Source organism: Caretta caretta, chromosome 7 (genome assembly GCF_965140235.1).
Source record: "Caretta caretta isolate rCarCar2 chromosome 7, rCarCar1.hap1, whole genome shotgun sequence".
Classification (NCBI taxonomy): Eukaryota; Metazoa; Chordata; order Testudines; family Cheloniidae; genus Caretta; species Caretta caretta.
This window is the reverse complement of record NC_134212.1, coordinates 113313219-113327865: the sequence shown is the minus strand read 5'-3', so window position 1 is coordinate 113327865 and position 14647 is coordinate 113313219. Positions and strand designations below refer to the sequence as shown.

The 14647-nt window shown below is 41.1% G+C and overlaps 1 protein-coding gene across 5 annotated transcripts in view; it reads left to right on the top strand.

Annotated features, from left to right (window-relative positions):
- ATRNL1 (attractin like 1) overlaps window positions 1–14647 on the top strand; it is a 1055790-nt gene that overhangs the window by 157434 nt on the left and 883709 nt on the right. For all 5 annotated transcript variants that reach the window (XM_048857032.2, XM_048857033.2, XM_048857034.2 and 2 more), the window contains exon 10: window positions 10888–11071. In XM_048857032.2, coding sequence (XP_048712989.2) covers window positions 10888–11071 — 184 coding nt within the window. The remainder of the gene's footprint in view (window positions 1–10887; window positions 11072–14647) is intronic.

Here is a 14647-nt window from a genome sequence, read left to right as displayed (position 1 = left end):
CTACGGCACTCAAAGAGCTAGCTGAAGCAATCTTGTAACCATTAGCAATTATCTTTGAGAACTCCTAGAGAATGGGTTCCAGAGCACTGGAGAAGGGCAAACATGGTATCTATCTTTAAAAATGGTAATGAAGAGGACGCAGAGAACTAAAGTGAGACTGACTGATCTACAATACCCGAAAAGATACTGGAACAAATTATTAAACAATTTGAGAGTACCTAGAGGATAACAGAGTGATAAGTAATTGCCAACAGGGTTTGTCACAATTGGTTGAAAGATCATGCTGAAAGAATAGTTATCAATGGTTCATTGTCAATCTGGGAAGGTGAGTCTAATGAATAGTTGAGTGGAGAGTATACTTATAATATTTGTAAATGACACCAAACTGGAAGGGGTTGCTAGCACTTTGGAGGACAGGTTTAGAATTCAAAAGGACCTTGACAAATTAGAAAATTGGTCTGAAATCAACAAGATGAAATTCAACAAAGATAAGTGCGAAGTACTCACTTAGAAAGAAAAATCAAATGTACAACTACAAAATGGAGAATAATTGGCTAGGTGGTATCCTGCTGAAAAGGATCTGGGACTTACAGTGGATCACAAATTGAATGAGAGTCCTCAGTGTGATGCAGTTGTAAAACAGGCTAATATGATTGAGGTGTATAATGGGAGTATTGTATATAACACACAGGAGATAATTGTCCTGGTCTACTTGGCACTTGTGAGGTGTTCAATTCTGGGCACCATACTTTAGGAAAGATGTGGACAACTATCCTCAGTTCCTTCTCTACTGCCTTGCCCCCAGATGGAACACTAGCATCTCCACCTTGAGCATACTTGGCCTTTCTCTTTCCTTCTGTGAAGTTAGTTTAATTTAGGTTGTTGTTAGCATAGTTAGTTAATTTAGGTGAGAGGGCTGTTTTCCCCCTGCTCTTTTTTCCCTGGAGGTTTCTTCTCCTGGTGGGGTATGCCTGGTTCTCCAGGCAGCAAATGTTGCCTCTCCTGCTGAAAGGCTATACCAGTAAGCAACAGACACTCCAAGTGTGTCTGTTGAGTGGGAGAGTCCCATATCTCCCAAAAGTGCTCTCTTTGTTTAGCCCTTAAAACCAGGGCTAGGAAGAACAGGGATATAAAGCTCGGATTGTTGGCAATGGAACATTCCACCCTTTGAGCTAGATGTGGAGACCCCCCCACCCCCTCTGTACATCTGACCCCAGGTGGACCCAGAATTCCATCTAACTCGGGACATGTTTCCCATAAGAAGGGTAAACATTTGGAACACTCCGGGAAGACTCTTGAAAAAGAGGAGGTTGGACTCTTTACTGAGCCAGCTCTAGAAAAGACTAGGTTGCATCCTTGGTCTCCAAGGGTATTCTTTGGTACCAGTGGGCCTGCAAAGCCCAGAGCTCCAAGGAGAGAAAACATTGCTACTACAGGGCATCTGTACCCTCCACTAGTAAGGGGAAGCATGAGGTACCATCTAGCTTGGCCCTGTCATTGACGTTGAAGCATTCCACTCAGCCATTGGTGCAGTCATCCGTCTTAACTTAGGTTTCAGAGTAACAGCCGTGTTAGTCTGTATTCGCAAAAAGAAAAGGAGTACTTGTGGCACCTTAGAGACTAACCAATTTATTTGAGCATGAGCTTTCGTGAGCTACAGCTCACTTCACCGATGAATTCCTACAATTCCATGACCTCATTAGAAGGGTAGTAGACACTCTGCAGATCCCAATGGAGGAAGTCAGAGACCAGCAGCAGAGGCTGTTTGACATTTTGCAGTCAGCAACATCCTTCAGAGTAGTGTTACCTATTAATGAGGCTCTGTTGGATCTGGCTAAAATGGAAAGGCAGACACCAGCCACTATTCCACCAATGTGCAGAAGGGTTGACAAAAATTGTGATGTGTCCCAGAAGGACTGTGATTTTTTGTTTTTCCATCCCCACCAACTCCCTAATGGCGGATTCTGTGAATGAGCGGGGTAAATCACACTTTTTAGGGGCTACCGCCGATGACAAGGACCAAACGCGACTGGACCTCCTTGGACAAAAGTTTTACTTGTCAGCAACGTTGCTATTTCAGATCACAAATTATCAGGCAGCCATGGCTAATTATAACTTTATTAATTGCAGCAGGCTAGTAGCTTTTATTGAACATCTGCCACAGGACTTCAGGGAACAATTCTAATCTATTGTTCCTGAGGGTCAGCTATTGGCCAGAACAGCTCTTTATGCATCCTTAGGTGCTGCTGATATTGCTCCATCTACAGACTAGGAACCGAATGGCTAGGCAGAAGTTCTGGAGAAAAGGACCTAGAGGTTACAGTGGACGAGAAGCTGGATATGAGTCAACAGTGTGCCTTTGTTACCACGAAGGCAAATGGCATTTTGGGCTGTATAAGTAGGGGCATTGCCAGCAGATGGAGGGACGTGATCATTCCCCTCTATTCGATGTTGGTGAGGCCTCATCTGGAGTAGTGTGTCCAGTTTTGGACCCCACACTACAAGAAGGATGTGGAAAAATTGGAAAGCGTCCAGTGGAGGGCAACAAAAATGATTAAGGGACTGGAACACATGACTTACGAGGAGAGGCTGAGGGAACTGGGGTTGTTTAGTCTGCGGAAGAGAAGAATGAGGGGGGCTTTGATAGCTGCTTTCAACTCCCTGAAAGGGGGTTCCAAAGAGGATGGATCTAGACTGTTCTCAGTGGCAGCAGATGACAGAACAAGGAGTAATGGTCTCAAGTTGCAGTGGGGAAGGTTTAGGTTGGATATTAAGAAAAACTTTTTCACTAGGAGGGTGGTGAAGCACTGGAATGCGTTACCTAGGGAGGTGGTGGAATCTCCTTCCTTTTGGGGTTTTTAAGGTCAGGCTTGACAAAGCCCTGGCTGGGATGATGTAGTTGGGGATTGGTCCTGCTTTGAGCAGGGGCTTGGACTAGATAACTTCCTGAGGTCCCTTCCAACCCTGATATTCTATGATTCTGTGATCTCTCTGTTGATAATTATGCTCAGGGCATAACTGAGAGAGGTCCAAAATACAATAGAGGACCTCCCTTTTGGTCACAAACTCTTCTTGGAGACTATGAATGACTCCCTGTACTTCTTTAAGGACTCCAGGGCCATCCTATGTTCCTTGGGCATTTATACATCTTTGAGCAAGAAGCATTTCAGTAGGTCACTGACTGCCCAGTAATTATGCCCTGCTCAGTTCTTGGAGTACAAAAGACCCTGCATAATCCCCAGAAAGAGAGACAGATTTGAGAAGAGGATGGTCACACAACCACCCTCTGTGACCACACAGGCATAATGTAAACAGCATCTTTGATGGGTTGGTCAAGCGTTCGAATGCTCGTGTTCCTCTGATTTTACAGTTGCACCCTTTAGCCCACCTCCCTCCTTTGGGGGACCACATTGTCCATTTCCACCAGACTTGGAAGTGGATCACCAGGGACCAATGAGTATTGGAGATCATAACTTCAGGTTACACTATCCAGTCTGAAAGTCCCTCCCTTCCAACTGCTCCTTTCCTGTCCCTCTTAAGGGACCCCTCTCATGAGTTTCTGCTAAGGCAAGTGGTGAACTTTCTCCTCTGTCTAGGAGTGATAGAACTGGTTCCTTCCCTTTATAGGGGCAAAGGGTTCTATTGAAAAAGGATGGAAGTTGGAGGCCAGTCTTAGATCTAAGACAGCCAAACAAGTTTGTGACGCCCCCAAAATTCAGGATGGTAACTCTCGTAACTATAATTCCTGCTCTAGTGGAAGGAGATTGTTTGTTTGTTTTTTGTCCCTTGTCCTCCAGGATGCCTTCTTCAATATAGCCAATCACCCATCACATGGGAAATACCTACGATTTTCTGTGGGCCAAGATCATTTCCAGGTCAGAGTGCTTCTCTTCGGTCTCTCTTTGGCTCCAAGGGTGTTCTTGAAGGTTCTAGCAGTAGTGGCCACTTGCTTTCTACAGGAATTGATTCTCATCTTCCTGTACCTCAATGACTGGTTTCTCAAAGGATGCTCTTTTGAGGCAATATTGTCTTCCATTCAGAAGGCTCTTGCTCCATTCCAAGAGTTGGTCCTACAGCTAATAGTAAAGAAATCTGTGTTAGTACCGGTGCAGGGAATTCAGTTCATAGTATGTACTTGGACTTGGTGACAGCCAGAATGTACCTCCCTTTAGACGGATTTGTGAAACTTTCAGGACTGGTTAGGTTGATTCAGGGAAGCCCTAAGACATCAAGAAGGAACTGTCTTTTAAGATCTTTGGTTACATGGCAGCATGTACCTTTGTTACCAGTCATGCAAATTTACACCTCTGCTGTTTCTAAGGTTGGTTGAAAATTGCTTGTTCTCCTACCAGAGATGCCTTGGACATCTTGGCAGTCCTCTTGCATGTAAAGAACTCCCTGAATTGGTGGAAGGAGCGACTGCACATCTGTTCAGGTGTTCCTTTCTGCCGCCCAACACTGTCAGTAACTTTGACTAATGCATCCCATGTAGGTACCCTCATGATTCAGGGCAGATGGTTGACCTATAAGACCCGTCTCCACATCAACCTGTTGGAACTCAGGATGGTCAGGAATGCTTGGCTCCATTTCCTCCCAGTGATGAGAATCATGACGGACAACGTGTCCTGCATGTTTTACATGAACAAGCAGAGAGGAGCAAGGTCCGCCTCCTGATGCACTGAAGCTATAAAGCTCTGGAACTGGCTTATAGTCAACCCACATCCAAATTTCAGAGCCTACCTTCCAGGCATCCAGAACACCGCTGCTGATGCCCTCAGCAGACACTTCTCCCATGACTCCAAATGGGATTTGGATACTCAGTTCCTCCAGGACATATTCCAGAGATGGGGTTGGCCAGAGATTGATCTTTTCACCCACAGAGATACATATCTGGAAGAATTACAGTTACTGCTGACACCAGCTTTCTGCATGTCCTCCAGCATCTTGAATCAGCTATTTTTAGGTGGTCTTCATGATTCTTTGTCCTATGGCTTCAAGCTCTTGTACGGTCTGGCCAACATATCCCACACTTCAGTCTCGCACCTATCCATCTCAGTTGATACTCCCTCATGAAAAAATTAGTGGGTGCTTAGCACCCACAGGCAGTCCTGTGGCATGCAGGAGGCACTGGGTACAGCGGAAGAGGCAAGGTGGGGATGGACTGGGGGCAGAAATAGGTGGGGGGGCCTTGGGGGAAGGGGTGGAGTGGGGGTGGGTTCTGGGGCTGAGCAGGGGTTGAGCATCCCCAGGGAAAGGAAAAAGCAGGTGCCTCTGTTGGGGGCAACCTGCATATGACTCCTGTCATTTCATGGTGTAGCCTATCGGCTCCTGTCTTATCTGGCGTCCACCTGAGCATTCTAATTGTGGTTCTGAGAAGTAGTGGTGGTTCTCTCTCCCTCACTGGCCAGCATTCCAATACATACATGATGGCTCGAGTAATAATGATCTTATACACTTCATTCTTTAGTATACTTGGCATATTCTTATCACCGAGAATTCCTGTCAGCTCCCTCCATTTATACCAAGCACTCTTCATTTGGCTCCTAACATCCACATCCACATTCTTATCAAGGCTCAACACTGAACCGAGGTATCTAAGTTGTTGCACAAACTTTAACTGTAGGCCATATAGTTTTACTGGCTTCTCATGCTTCCTTTCAGTGAAGCATTGCATATATTCCATCTTTTGTCAGTTGATTCATAAGACATGTTCTTCTAATGCAGCCTTCCATAGTTCTAGGTCAGTTTCCAATTTGTGTTTATCTTCATGGGATAATTTAATGTCACTTGCAAAAAACATGCTCTCCCCTAGTCTCCAGCAGATTGCCCGACTGGAGGCACCACCGTAACAACTCTCTAGAAACTCTGTCATAAGCCTTCTCTAAACCCAGAAGCACTAAATGTAATTCCTTGCATTTCTCCCTGTACATCTCGTGCAGTATTTGGGCTGCAAACACTGCATCCATTGTTAGTCTTCCTGGCATAAACCCAAATTGGTTGTCGTTTACTTGATGCTCCAGCTCTATCCAAAGTCTTTCTTTCCAACCATTTCATCATGTGACTCATTGAATATTACCACATTCTAGCACATCTCCTTTATTCTTGAAGATAATTGGTCCCTCAATGTGCTCTTCCTCTACTTGTTGGGTATTTTTCCAGTACAGAAAATTAAGTTGAAAAAATTCACCATCATCACCACACCCTCATGGCCTAATACTCTAAATACGTCATTTGATACACAGTGTGGTCCCTCTGCCTTCCCATGCTTCATCATCTATAGTGCTATCTGAGTCTCCACCATGGTGATAGGTCTTATGTGGTTATTGCTTGCGCATACTTCCCTCAACCGTTTCTTCGCATTCTTTTCATTAAGCAGTTTCTCATAAAATCACTGCTACTTCCTAATGACTTCAATGCCTTCCATTTTCTTCCTTGACACACTTCACTGCTACCAAGTCCTCTCTGCTTCTTTGCCTAATCTTGCCTAATCTACATTTTCTTTTTCCCTTTCTTTTGTTAGTTCTGCATATAAAGCTTTAAATGCCAGACTCTTAACTCCCACAACTACTCTTTTTGCTGGTTTCTTTAAAGCTTGTATTCCTCATAACTTTTCCACCATTGCTTAAACCTTTCCTCCTTTACTGCCTCTTAGAATCATAGAATCATAGAATATAAGGGTTGGAAGGGACCCCAGAAGGTCATCTAGTCCAACCCCCTGCTCAAAGCAGGACCAATTCCCAGTTAAATCATCCCAGCCAGGGCTTTGTCAAGCATGACCTTAAAAACCTCTAAGGAAGGAGATTCTACCACCTCCCTAGGTAACGCATTCCAGTGTTTCACCACCCTCTTAGTGAAAAAGTTTTTCCTAATATCCAATCTAAACCTCCCCCACTGCAGCTTGAGACCATTACTCCTCGTTCTGTCATCTGCTACCATTGAGAACAGTCTAGAGCCATCCTCTTTGGAACCCCCTTTCAGGTAGTTGAAAGCAGCTATCAAATCCCCCCTCATTCTTCTCTTCTGCAGGCTAAACAATCCCAGCTCCCTCAGCCTCTCCTCATAACTCATGTGTTCCAGACCCCTAATCATTTTTGTTGCCCTTCGCTGGACTCTCTCCAATTTATCCACATCCTTCTTGAAGTGTGGGGCCCAAAACTGGACACAGTACTCCAGATGAGGCCTCACCAATGTCGAATTGCACATTGCTGGACCATCATATCTTCTTGCCATGAAATTTTATCTCCTTTTGTTTGGCCAGAGGGTTCTTATGCACTTTCTGTAAAATTGGATGTTTTCCAACAAATCTCGCTGGTATCATCGTAGTTGGTTTGGTCATTGTGCAAAGACTGCAGTACTTCATCCTTAAATCTCAGATTGACTTTCCTATCTGCAAGTCTCCACCACTTTATTCTTTGTTCCACAACTTACCTTTTTGCCATCCAATAGCTTTTTCGCCCAGGAAGTTCATTACAAGCAATCTGTGTTGCTTCGCAGTCTACTCTCCTGGGATCACTTTACAGTCTCTTACATTTTTTAGATCTTTTTTTTGTCCAGAAGTAATTGATCTGGGTCCGGTTGGCACCACCCTTGTGTGTGAATAGGTGCTTCTCCTTCTTTACAAAGTTTGTATTGGCAACAATCAGGCTGTGGGTTCTGAGCTAATGCAAAGATATCCTCACCCACTTCATTTCTGGTTTCAAAGCCTCATCCTCCATGACAGTCGTCATAACTTCACTGTGTTCTCCCAAATGTCCATTTGAGATCTGCTCCAATAATCATGTACTTAACTTGTGATGCTTCTTGTATTGCTCCTCCTACTCAATCGTATAGCCAGCCTGTGGCATGTATGTGCATATAACATTAAATATATGTTCTCTGCTCAGTGCTATTCTAACTTTCATGAGCTGGTAACTGTTCCTTTGGATGTTTGCTACCTTATTCTTTAATATTTCTGCTATGATTATTTTTACCCCATTCCTCCTTGCTACTGAACATCCCTGTTGTTTGTGGATTTCAACACCTTCCATTTTGGTTCTTGTATACAATGTACATTCTTCTTCTCTTCAGAGTCTCAACTACTACTCTTGATTTTCCAGTCATTGTTCCCACATACAGGGGATCCAAACGTAGTGCTTGGGCTTGCATCTTTTGCTGCATTCACGCAGAATGCGGTAGCCTTTTCCCACTTTCCATAGCCATCAGGTGAAGTGGTCATGTGTTTCTTCTGGAGGATTCCATAGTATTGTACTGATATAATCCCTGAAGACAAAGACGCAGAGAATCATCTGTGATTAGAACAACTTTTACAAACTGGCTGGCTTGACCTGATGTTCTTGGTTTGAAATGTGGTATGAAAAGTGGATTTGAACGTGACCTTGCTTTTATAGTACATTTGCTATTAACAGACTTATCCTTTTGTGAATTTCAGTAGCTGAACTGTTGAGACATATTGTCAATTAAATAACTAACAAGCAATGGTTGCAAATTCAGATGGATTAGTTTAATGGTCTCTCTTAATTAGTTTCTGAAGCCTAATTGTCCATTTGTATCTAGCACACTTCATGAGAAGTTATTGTGTCTGCTGACCTGTAAATATGTTCTGTCCTTTCTGCATTGTGGGCTTATAACAAAAATATCCAATAATAAAATATGATTGAAGTTTCAGAACAATAATCAAGCCAACAGTTGTTGATTTTTTTTTTTAAAAATGAGTTAAGGCATGCGGTAAAGTGATTAAATTCACTGTACCAATCTGAATACTAAACTAGTCCTGATGACTTAGGAGTTGGATTTTATTACTCTTATATAAAAGGTTGTTTTATTTGATGAATAGGTTCTTTGGTGATAATTTTTATCACAGTGCAGTACAGCAAAATATGGTGTTCAAATCTTAGTATGTTTATTAAAATTTAGTTGTGTTAGGTAATCTGAAGTGATCAGTGGAAAAATAGTGTTGGCCAAGTGATAGGTGTGGAACTATATTTTTCTAGGAAAAAAGGTTTTAAAGTGTCTGCTTTCTAAAACAAGGTAACAGACACACTATCAAAGAGGCCTTGGTAACTGAGGGAAGGAGCCAAAGGACAATTTTGATAAAATATGCTTAATTTAAAAGAAAAATTATTATTATAACTATTCTGAAAATAACTGTATATTGTGACAAATGTATTTGAAACGGATATGAAATATATGTACATTTTTCCATCTACAGTTACTGCATCATATGACTTAAAAATCTGTTGCCAGATTTTATTTAATTGGGTTTATTGTATTACTACCCTAAGATACTACTTTTTGATCTGAATATGTATGTATAATAAACATTGTTGGAATGTTGCAATAGACGTTACCTTCTTGTTTTTGTTATAAGGATACTGTTAACTTTAAGTTCTGAAATTGACTAATTTTAAAAAAAACAAACTATACCTCTGATAGAACACTGCCTATGCATCAGTTCATCCAAGCACAAAAGTATGTACTTAAGTTTAAGCATGTGCTGAAGTCCCATTGACTTCAATAGGATGATTTATTCTTGAAGTTAATTATGTGCTTAAATTATTTACTGAGTAGGGGTGGATTTACTCACATTCTTTAATTTAAGTACATACATATGTGCCTGACTGAACTAATGGCTTAAATAAAGTGCAGAGAATTATGTTTTCTTTTGATACCCTGAAAATATTTATAACAGTCTTCTTAAAAAATATGGCAGAACAACAGCACTAAACATCTTCAGTCTTTTGTTGTTCTTCCATTTTGTGCACATGCCAGCATACCATCTCTTCAGTTTGTTTGCTGTTGATACTGGTAAACATAGATCTGGAGAGCCAGGAAAAGAGCATGCAGCTGAGCCTCCCCTGAAGGGTGAAATAAATTATGTCATCATGTTAGTACATGAGCCAGGAAGCTCAATTGGTTATTAACAAAGCAGTGGAAATGGTGTTACGCAGAACAGTGTCAAATGCACAGAGTAAACAAATTGGGGGGACTTTTTTTGTTGCCAGCTTCTTTCACTTTTATTGAAAATTTTAGATAAAAGTATGATATACAGGTTGATGGTTAAATATAAATTGTACATTTATCTGGTTGTGTTAAAGCAAATTTACCCCAAAAAATAACATTTTAGAACATTGAAAGTTTTCATAGGATGAATTGGGTGATGACACTAAGAGTGTTTTCAAATTTTGAGGAAAGAAAGTAGAATATGTGGCATTGTTGAGAATTACCAGACAGTGGTATTGCCAATTGGACTTGGTAGTTCTATTTATCGGAATGTATAGGCATTAGATGTTAGGGGAATGCTTATTATGAGATGTGATCCAGTTCTTTTTAGAAGCTCACTCTATCACCAGTACAAAGCTGTAATTATTGCTGTAATTTCTCTGCCTAAATTTTATGTCTGAACAACCGTTAATCTTAGATGCAGCTGCTGCTTACAAGTTATAGCCACACAAGCAAACAAAACATTACATGATGCCAACTGTATTACTCTGTGAATGTGTGTGTGTATTGTAAACTGGTGAAGGGCAATAAAAATTACTTTTATTTTATGCAAAAGTTATTTATTTCATTTGGGAAAGTGTGTGCCCTGCCTTCAGATTATGACATTATAAAAATTAAATATCTATCATTTCTTTCTTGTATTATAGATTTAAAATGTTTTATGTTTACATAGGGGTATTTTTAACATGAGCCAAGCCAATTTAAAAATTTGGAAAAACATGCATAATATATCCAACACATCTACATGGTTTCAAAGATGTAAACTGTTAGTCCCTGACTTTACAATTGATTTATTTGGGACTACTCATGCTAAGTAAGGACTTATCCCAGGAGTAGGTCCTTGCAAGGTTAGAGTATTATTTTATGTTTCTCATATGTCTCTTCCAGGATCAAATTCATGGCTTGTGCCAGAAACAAAAGGAGCAATTGTGCAAGGTGGATATGGCCATAGTAGTGTCTATGATGCAATGACAAAATCCATTTATGTTCATGGTGGATACAAAGCATTACCTGGCAATAAATATGGATTGGTGGATGACCTTTATAGATATGAAGTTAATACGAGGACATGGTAAGTAGAATTAAAACAATGGTAAACTAAGATCAAGATAACATAAAATTGTTGTTATTGTAAATATCTCACTATTGTATATGCATTAACTTCTTTATTTGCGTTTATTATGTTGTAATGATTTCATAATTTTCAGTGCTGGAATTTTCAGAAAAAGAAAATATAGGGATAATTTTCCATCAAAACTGAAGATTTAGCAGACAAAGCATATTGTGTGCTGGCAGGTTAATTTTAGAAAATTTAGTATGTTAATTTTAGGCTTTAAAAGGTCTGGTCATTTAAAAAAAAATCCAGAAGTTTGAATTTTATGGAAGTTGTGTCAGCCTCCTTTTGGAACCTGTGGAGATCTTACCAAACTCTCATTCCTCAGCAGGCTCTCCCTACTTCTAGTTGCCTTGTTGGATTGAGGCCCAGAGATCTAGAACTCCTGTCTAATTAGACTGTGAGCTCTCTGGGGCAGGGACTATGTCTGCACATGCACACCTGTATGTATCTACAGTGTTCAGCATGCAGGGGCCTTGGTGTTGATTAAGGCTGGGCTTGGCAGAATTTGATTTTTATTTTTTTCTAATGTCAACAATTAATATACATTTTCATTTTCAAGATTTTTACTTTCAATTTGTAACTATTTTTACAGTTGTTGGAAATCGATGGAGAGGGTTAGGGTAGCAGAGAGAGTGGTATTGCAGTAAGATCTCAGCACTGACAGCAAGGCTGCAAGGGACTCCCAGCATGGCAGAAGGGCCTAAGAGACCAGGACACAAGGTGCAGGGGAGGCAGTGATTGTGGCCCAGTGGAACAGAGACCTCCGGCCTGGACTGCACGGAGGAAGACTAGCCCCTGGTTATAACGTGCTGCTGAATAGTTCCTGCCAGGGACAGCTCCCACAGTCCTGGCTGGTGACTGAGTAAGCGGGGCTGCGACAGCTGAGACAACAGGGCTGGGGGCTTGTCCTCCTCCTCTGCTCTGTCCTACTAAGACCACATACTTCCCTACCCCTTATGCTTGCAGGGATGGGGTGTCACTGGCTCTACAGCTGTTCAGGGAACTCTTTGCAGTCCCGCTGTCACAAGACTGAGTGAGCAAGGCTGCAGAGAGCAACTTGTGCTGCCGCAGAACTGGTGACACCCGATCCCTGCAGGTACAAGATGTGCGGGGAGGCACTCTGGCCAACTGTTACCGAGTGATATGGTTTTTTCGTCAGTTCAGCATGTCAGGTGACATGGATGTTTACCAACATATATTGATTTAAATTGAATCCTGCCAAGCCTAGTTAAGGCCTTTGGGTGCTACGGTAATACAGATATTAATAATAGTTTGTTTAGGATGATAACAGTGAGCTCAGTCACATTCAGTATCTTCCTATTTCACTTTTCTGGAGTAGGTGTGCAGGGAGGGTGATGGCAGCACGGGGTTTTCCTCCCTTTCTCTTTCCTTTTCCATTTTCTCACACCCATCTTTCCCCCAAAGAACAGCTGACCGCATTTCTGCATGTTGGCTTCAGTGCAGTTGACTGCATCTGTAACTCCATCAGAAGCACAATTGATCATATCTTGAACCGTCACCATGCTATTCTGCCCCATGCAGCTTTAAGCAGGTGAAGGTGATCGTTCACAGAGAGAATTTTTCTTCTCTCTGAGAATCCCAGATTTGTAAGCTGCAAAGAACTAGTAAACTGTGGTCCTCTCGTCGTATTAGAGAGACGAGGAGGGATGGCTGTTGTGAAGTGTTGCTACTGCTTGGGACTCACTGGCTGACAGCCCTCCCTAGCCACTCTCTCAGTCTGGATTATTTCCCATTCCTGCTTGTATCTGTGATGGAGTGTAGATGGGGATGAGATAAGTCCTGGCAATAAGACTGAATGTGCAGTGCACTCAGACAGCAGTCTTACAGGTGTGCGAGTACTGCCCATCACCTTGGTGTGTGTATCCCTTCATTGGCAGGAGGCTGGTGTTGCTGTTTAAAAGAAACTTCTGTGGTGCTGCAATGAGAGAGGCTGGGACTATTCTTCTCTGTGTTAGATTTAAAATAACAGGGCACCAGCCATATCAAGACTATTGGCAGCTGTGTGATTTTTAGTCTCCAGTTGATGGCTTAATAATGTCTATTAATCTTCATGGTTGTAATTTATAGATTGATGATGAATGAATTCAGCAAAATGATCAGTTTGAGGGAATTACAATACTGATGAAGATATCAACTTGATTTAAAAAATATATTAATATAATTGATGGTGTACTTATACAGTATTTAAAATTAATTACACATAGTATGATGATATAATTATGTGCCAGATATGTTTAGGGTGAAATTCTGCACCATGTGTTTTGATATCAGTGTGGTGTACAGTGTGGCCCTGATTCAGGATAACACTTAAGCATGTGCTTAATAGGTACCTCAGTTAAATTAATATTCTGTTTGTAAGCTTGATGCTTTTATTTATCAGTCTGTCCCTCAAGTTTACTGTAATTTATTAATGCTGCTTATGTGTTCTATGCACAAACTGACCTTTGAGTTTTTCACCTCAGAGCTGTTTCAAGATCAAGCTCTATATCTGAACATTTTATTCCTCCAATTTAATATTTGCCCTGGGCATTACTGGCTTCATTTAAAGGACAGAAGGTTTGCTTTTGGGTCAGCTTGTTGGAAATGTTAAGAAACATGTGAGTTTGATTTGACTGCAGAATCTGTATTTTAAATGCCACTAGCTTATGGCAATTTGGCAACATTACAAGAAGAATTTTTTCTCCCTTTTTAAGCGACCACATTCATAATACTATCTTATTGTCATCATTTTTCCACTGGCTTATGAAAGGAAAATAATATCATAGTCTTTTATTTGAGGGAACATTCAGTAATACAATGCAAGCATTAGTGATATTTTTTAATACAGATAAGAGCTTTTTAATAAGACTTCCAAGGTTCTATAGCTATTTTTTGTTAAATTATGATAATTTGGGGCATTATAATGTCAAAGAATTACCCTGACTAGTTAATACAATGTAGCACTGTCTTTTGCTTACACTTCTATAAAATTATCTCCATATTTAGTCTTTATTTCATGTACACTATATAAATATATAAATATATAAATAAATAAATAAATAAATGTGGGTTTATATAAAATACGGAATTCTACCTATTGAAAAATGTGCTGTGGCTCACTCCAGTGTATTTGTGTTAATGTGTATAAGACTATTGAAAGATGCTGGGCCTTACCGATGGCAGTTACGGAAAGAATAAGTGTAAAGGGCCAATCTTAGTCAATGATACATTGTGCACATGGCGGCTTATCTTGGGAAATTAGCTACTGCTAATTTTTCAAGTTCATCTATGTGCGTTGTTCAATTTTGGTATGTATGTGTGTGCAGAAGGCAAGAACAAGTTCTTTTTTGTGAGTGTGTATGTCCATTACACTGTAGGTGTCTGCATGCCTCATCAGCACTGATACCAGACAGCTTTTCCTAGTAGTACCCAGGCAGCGACCCTGCCAATTGCGAAGTGACTCATGCTGTGAAGTGAGGGTATAAAGGGCAGTTTCCCTGCAGTTCCTTTTCACCGTCTGTGGTTGGAGCA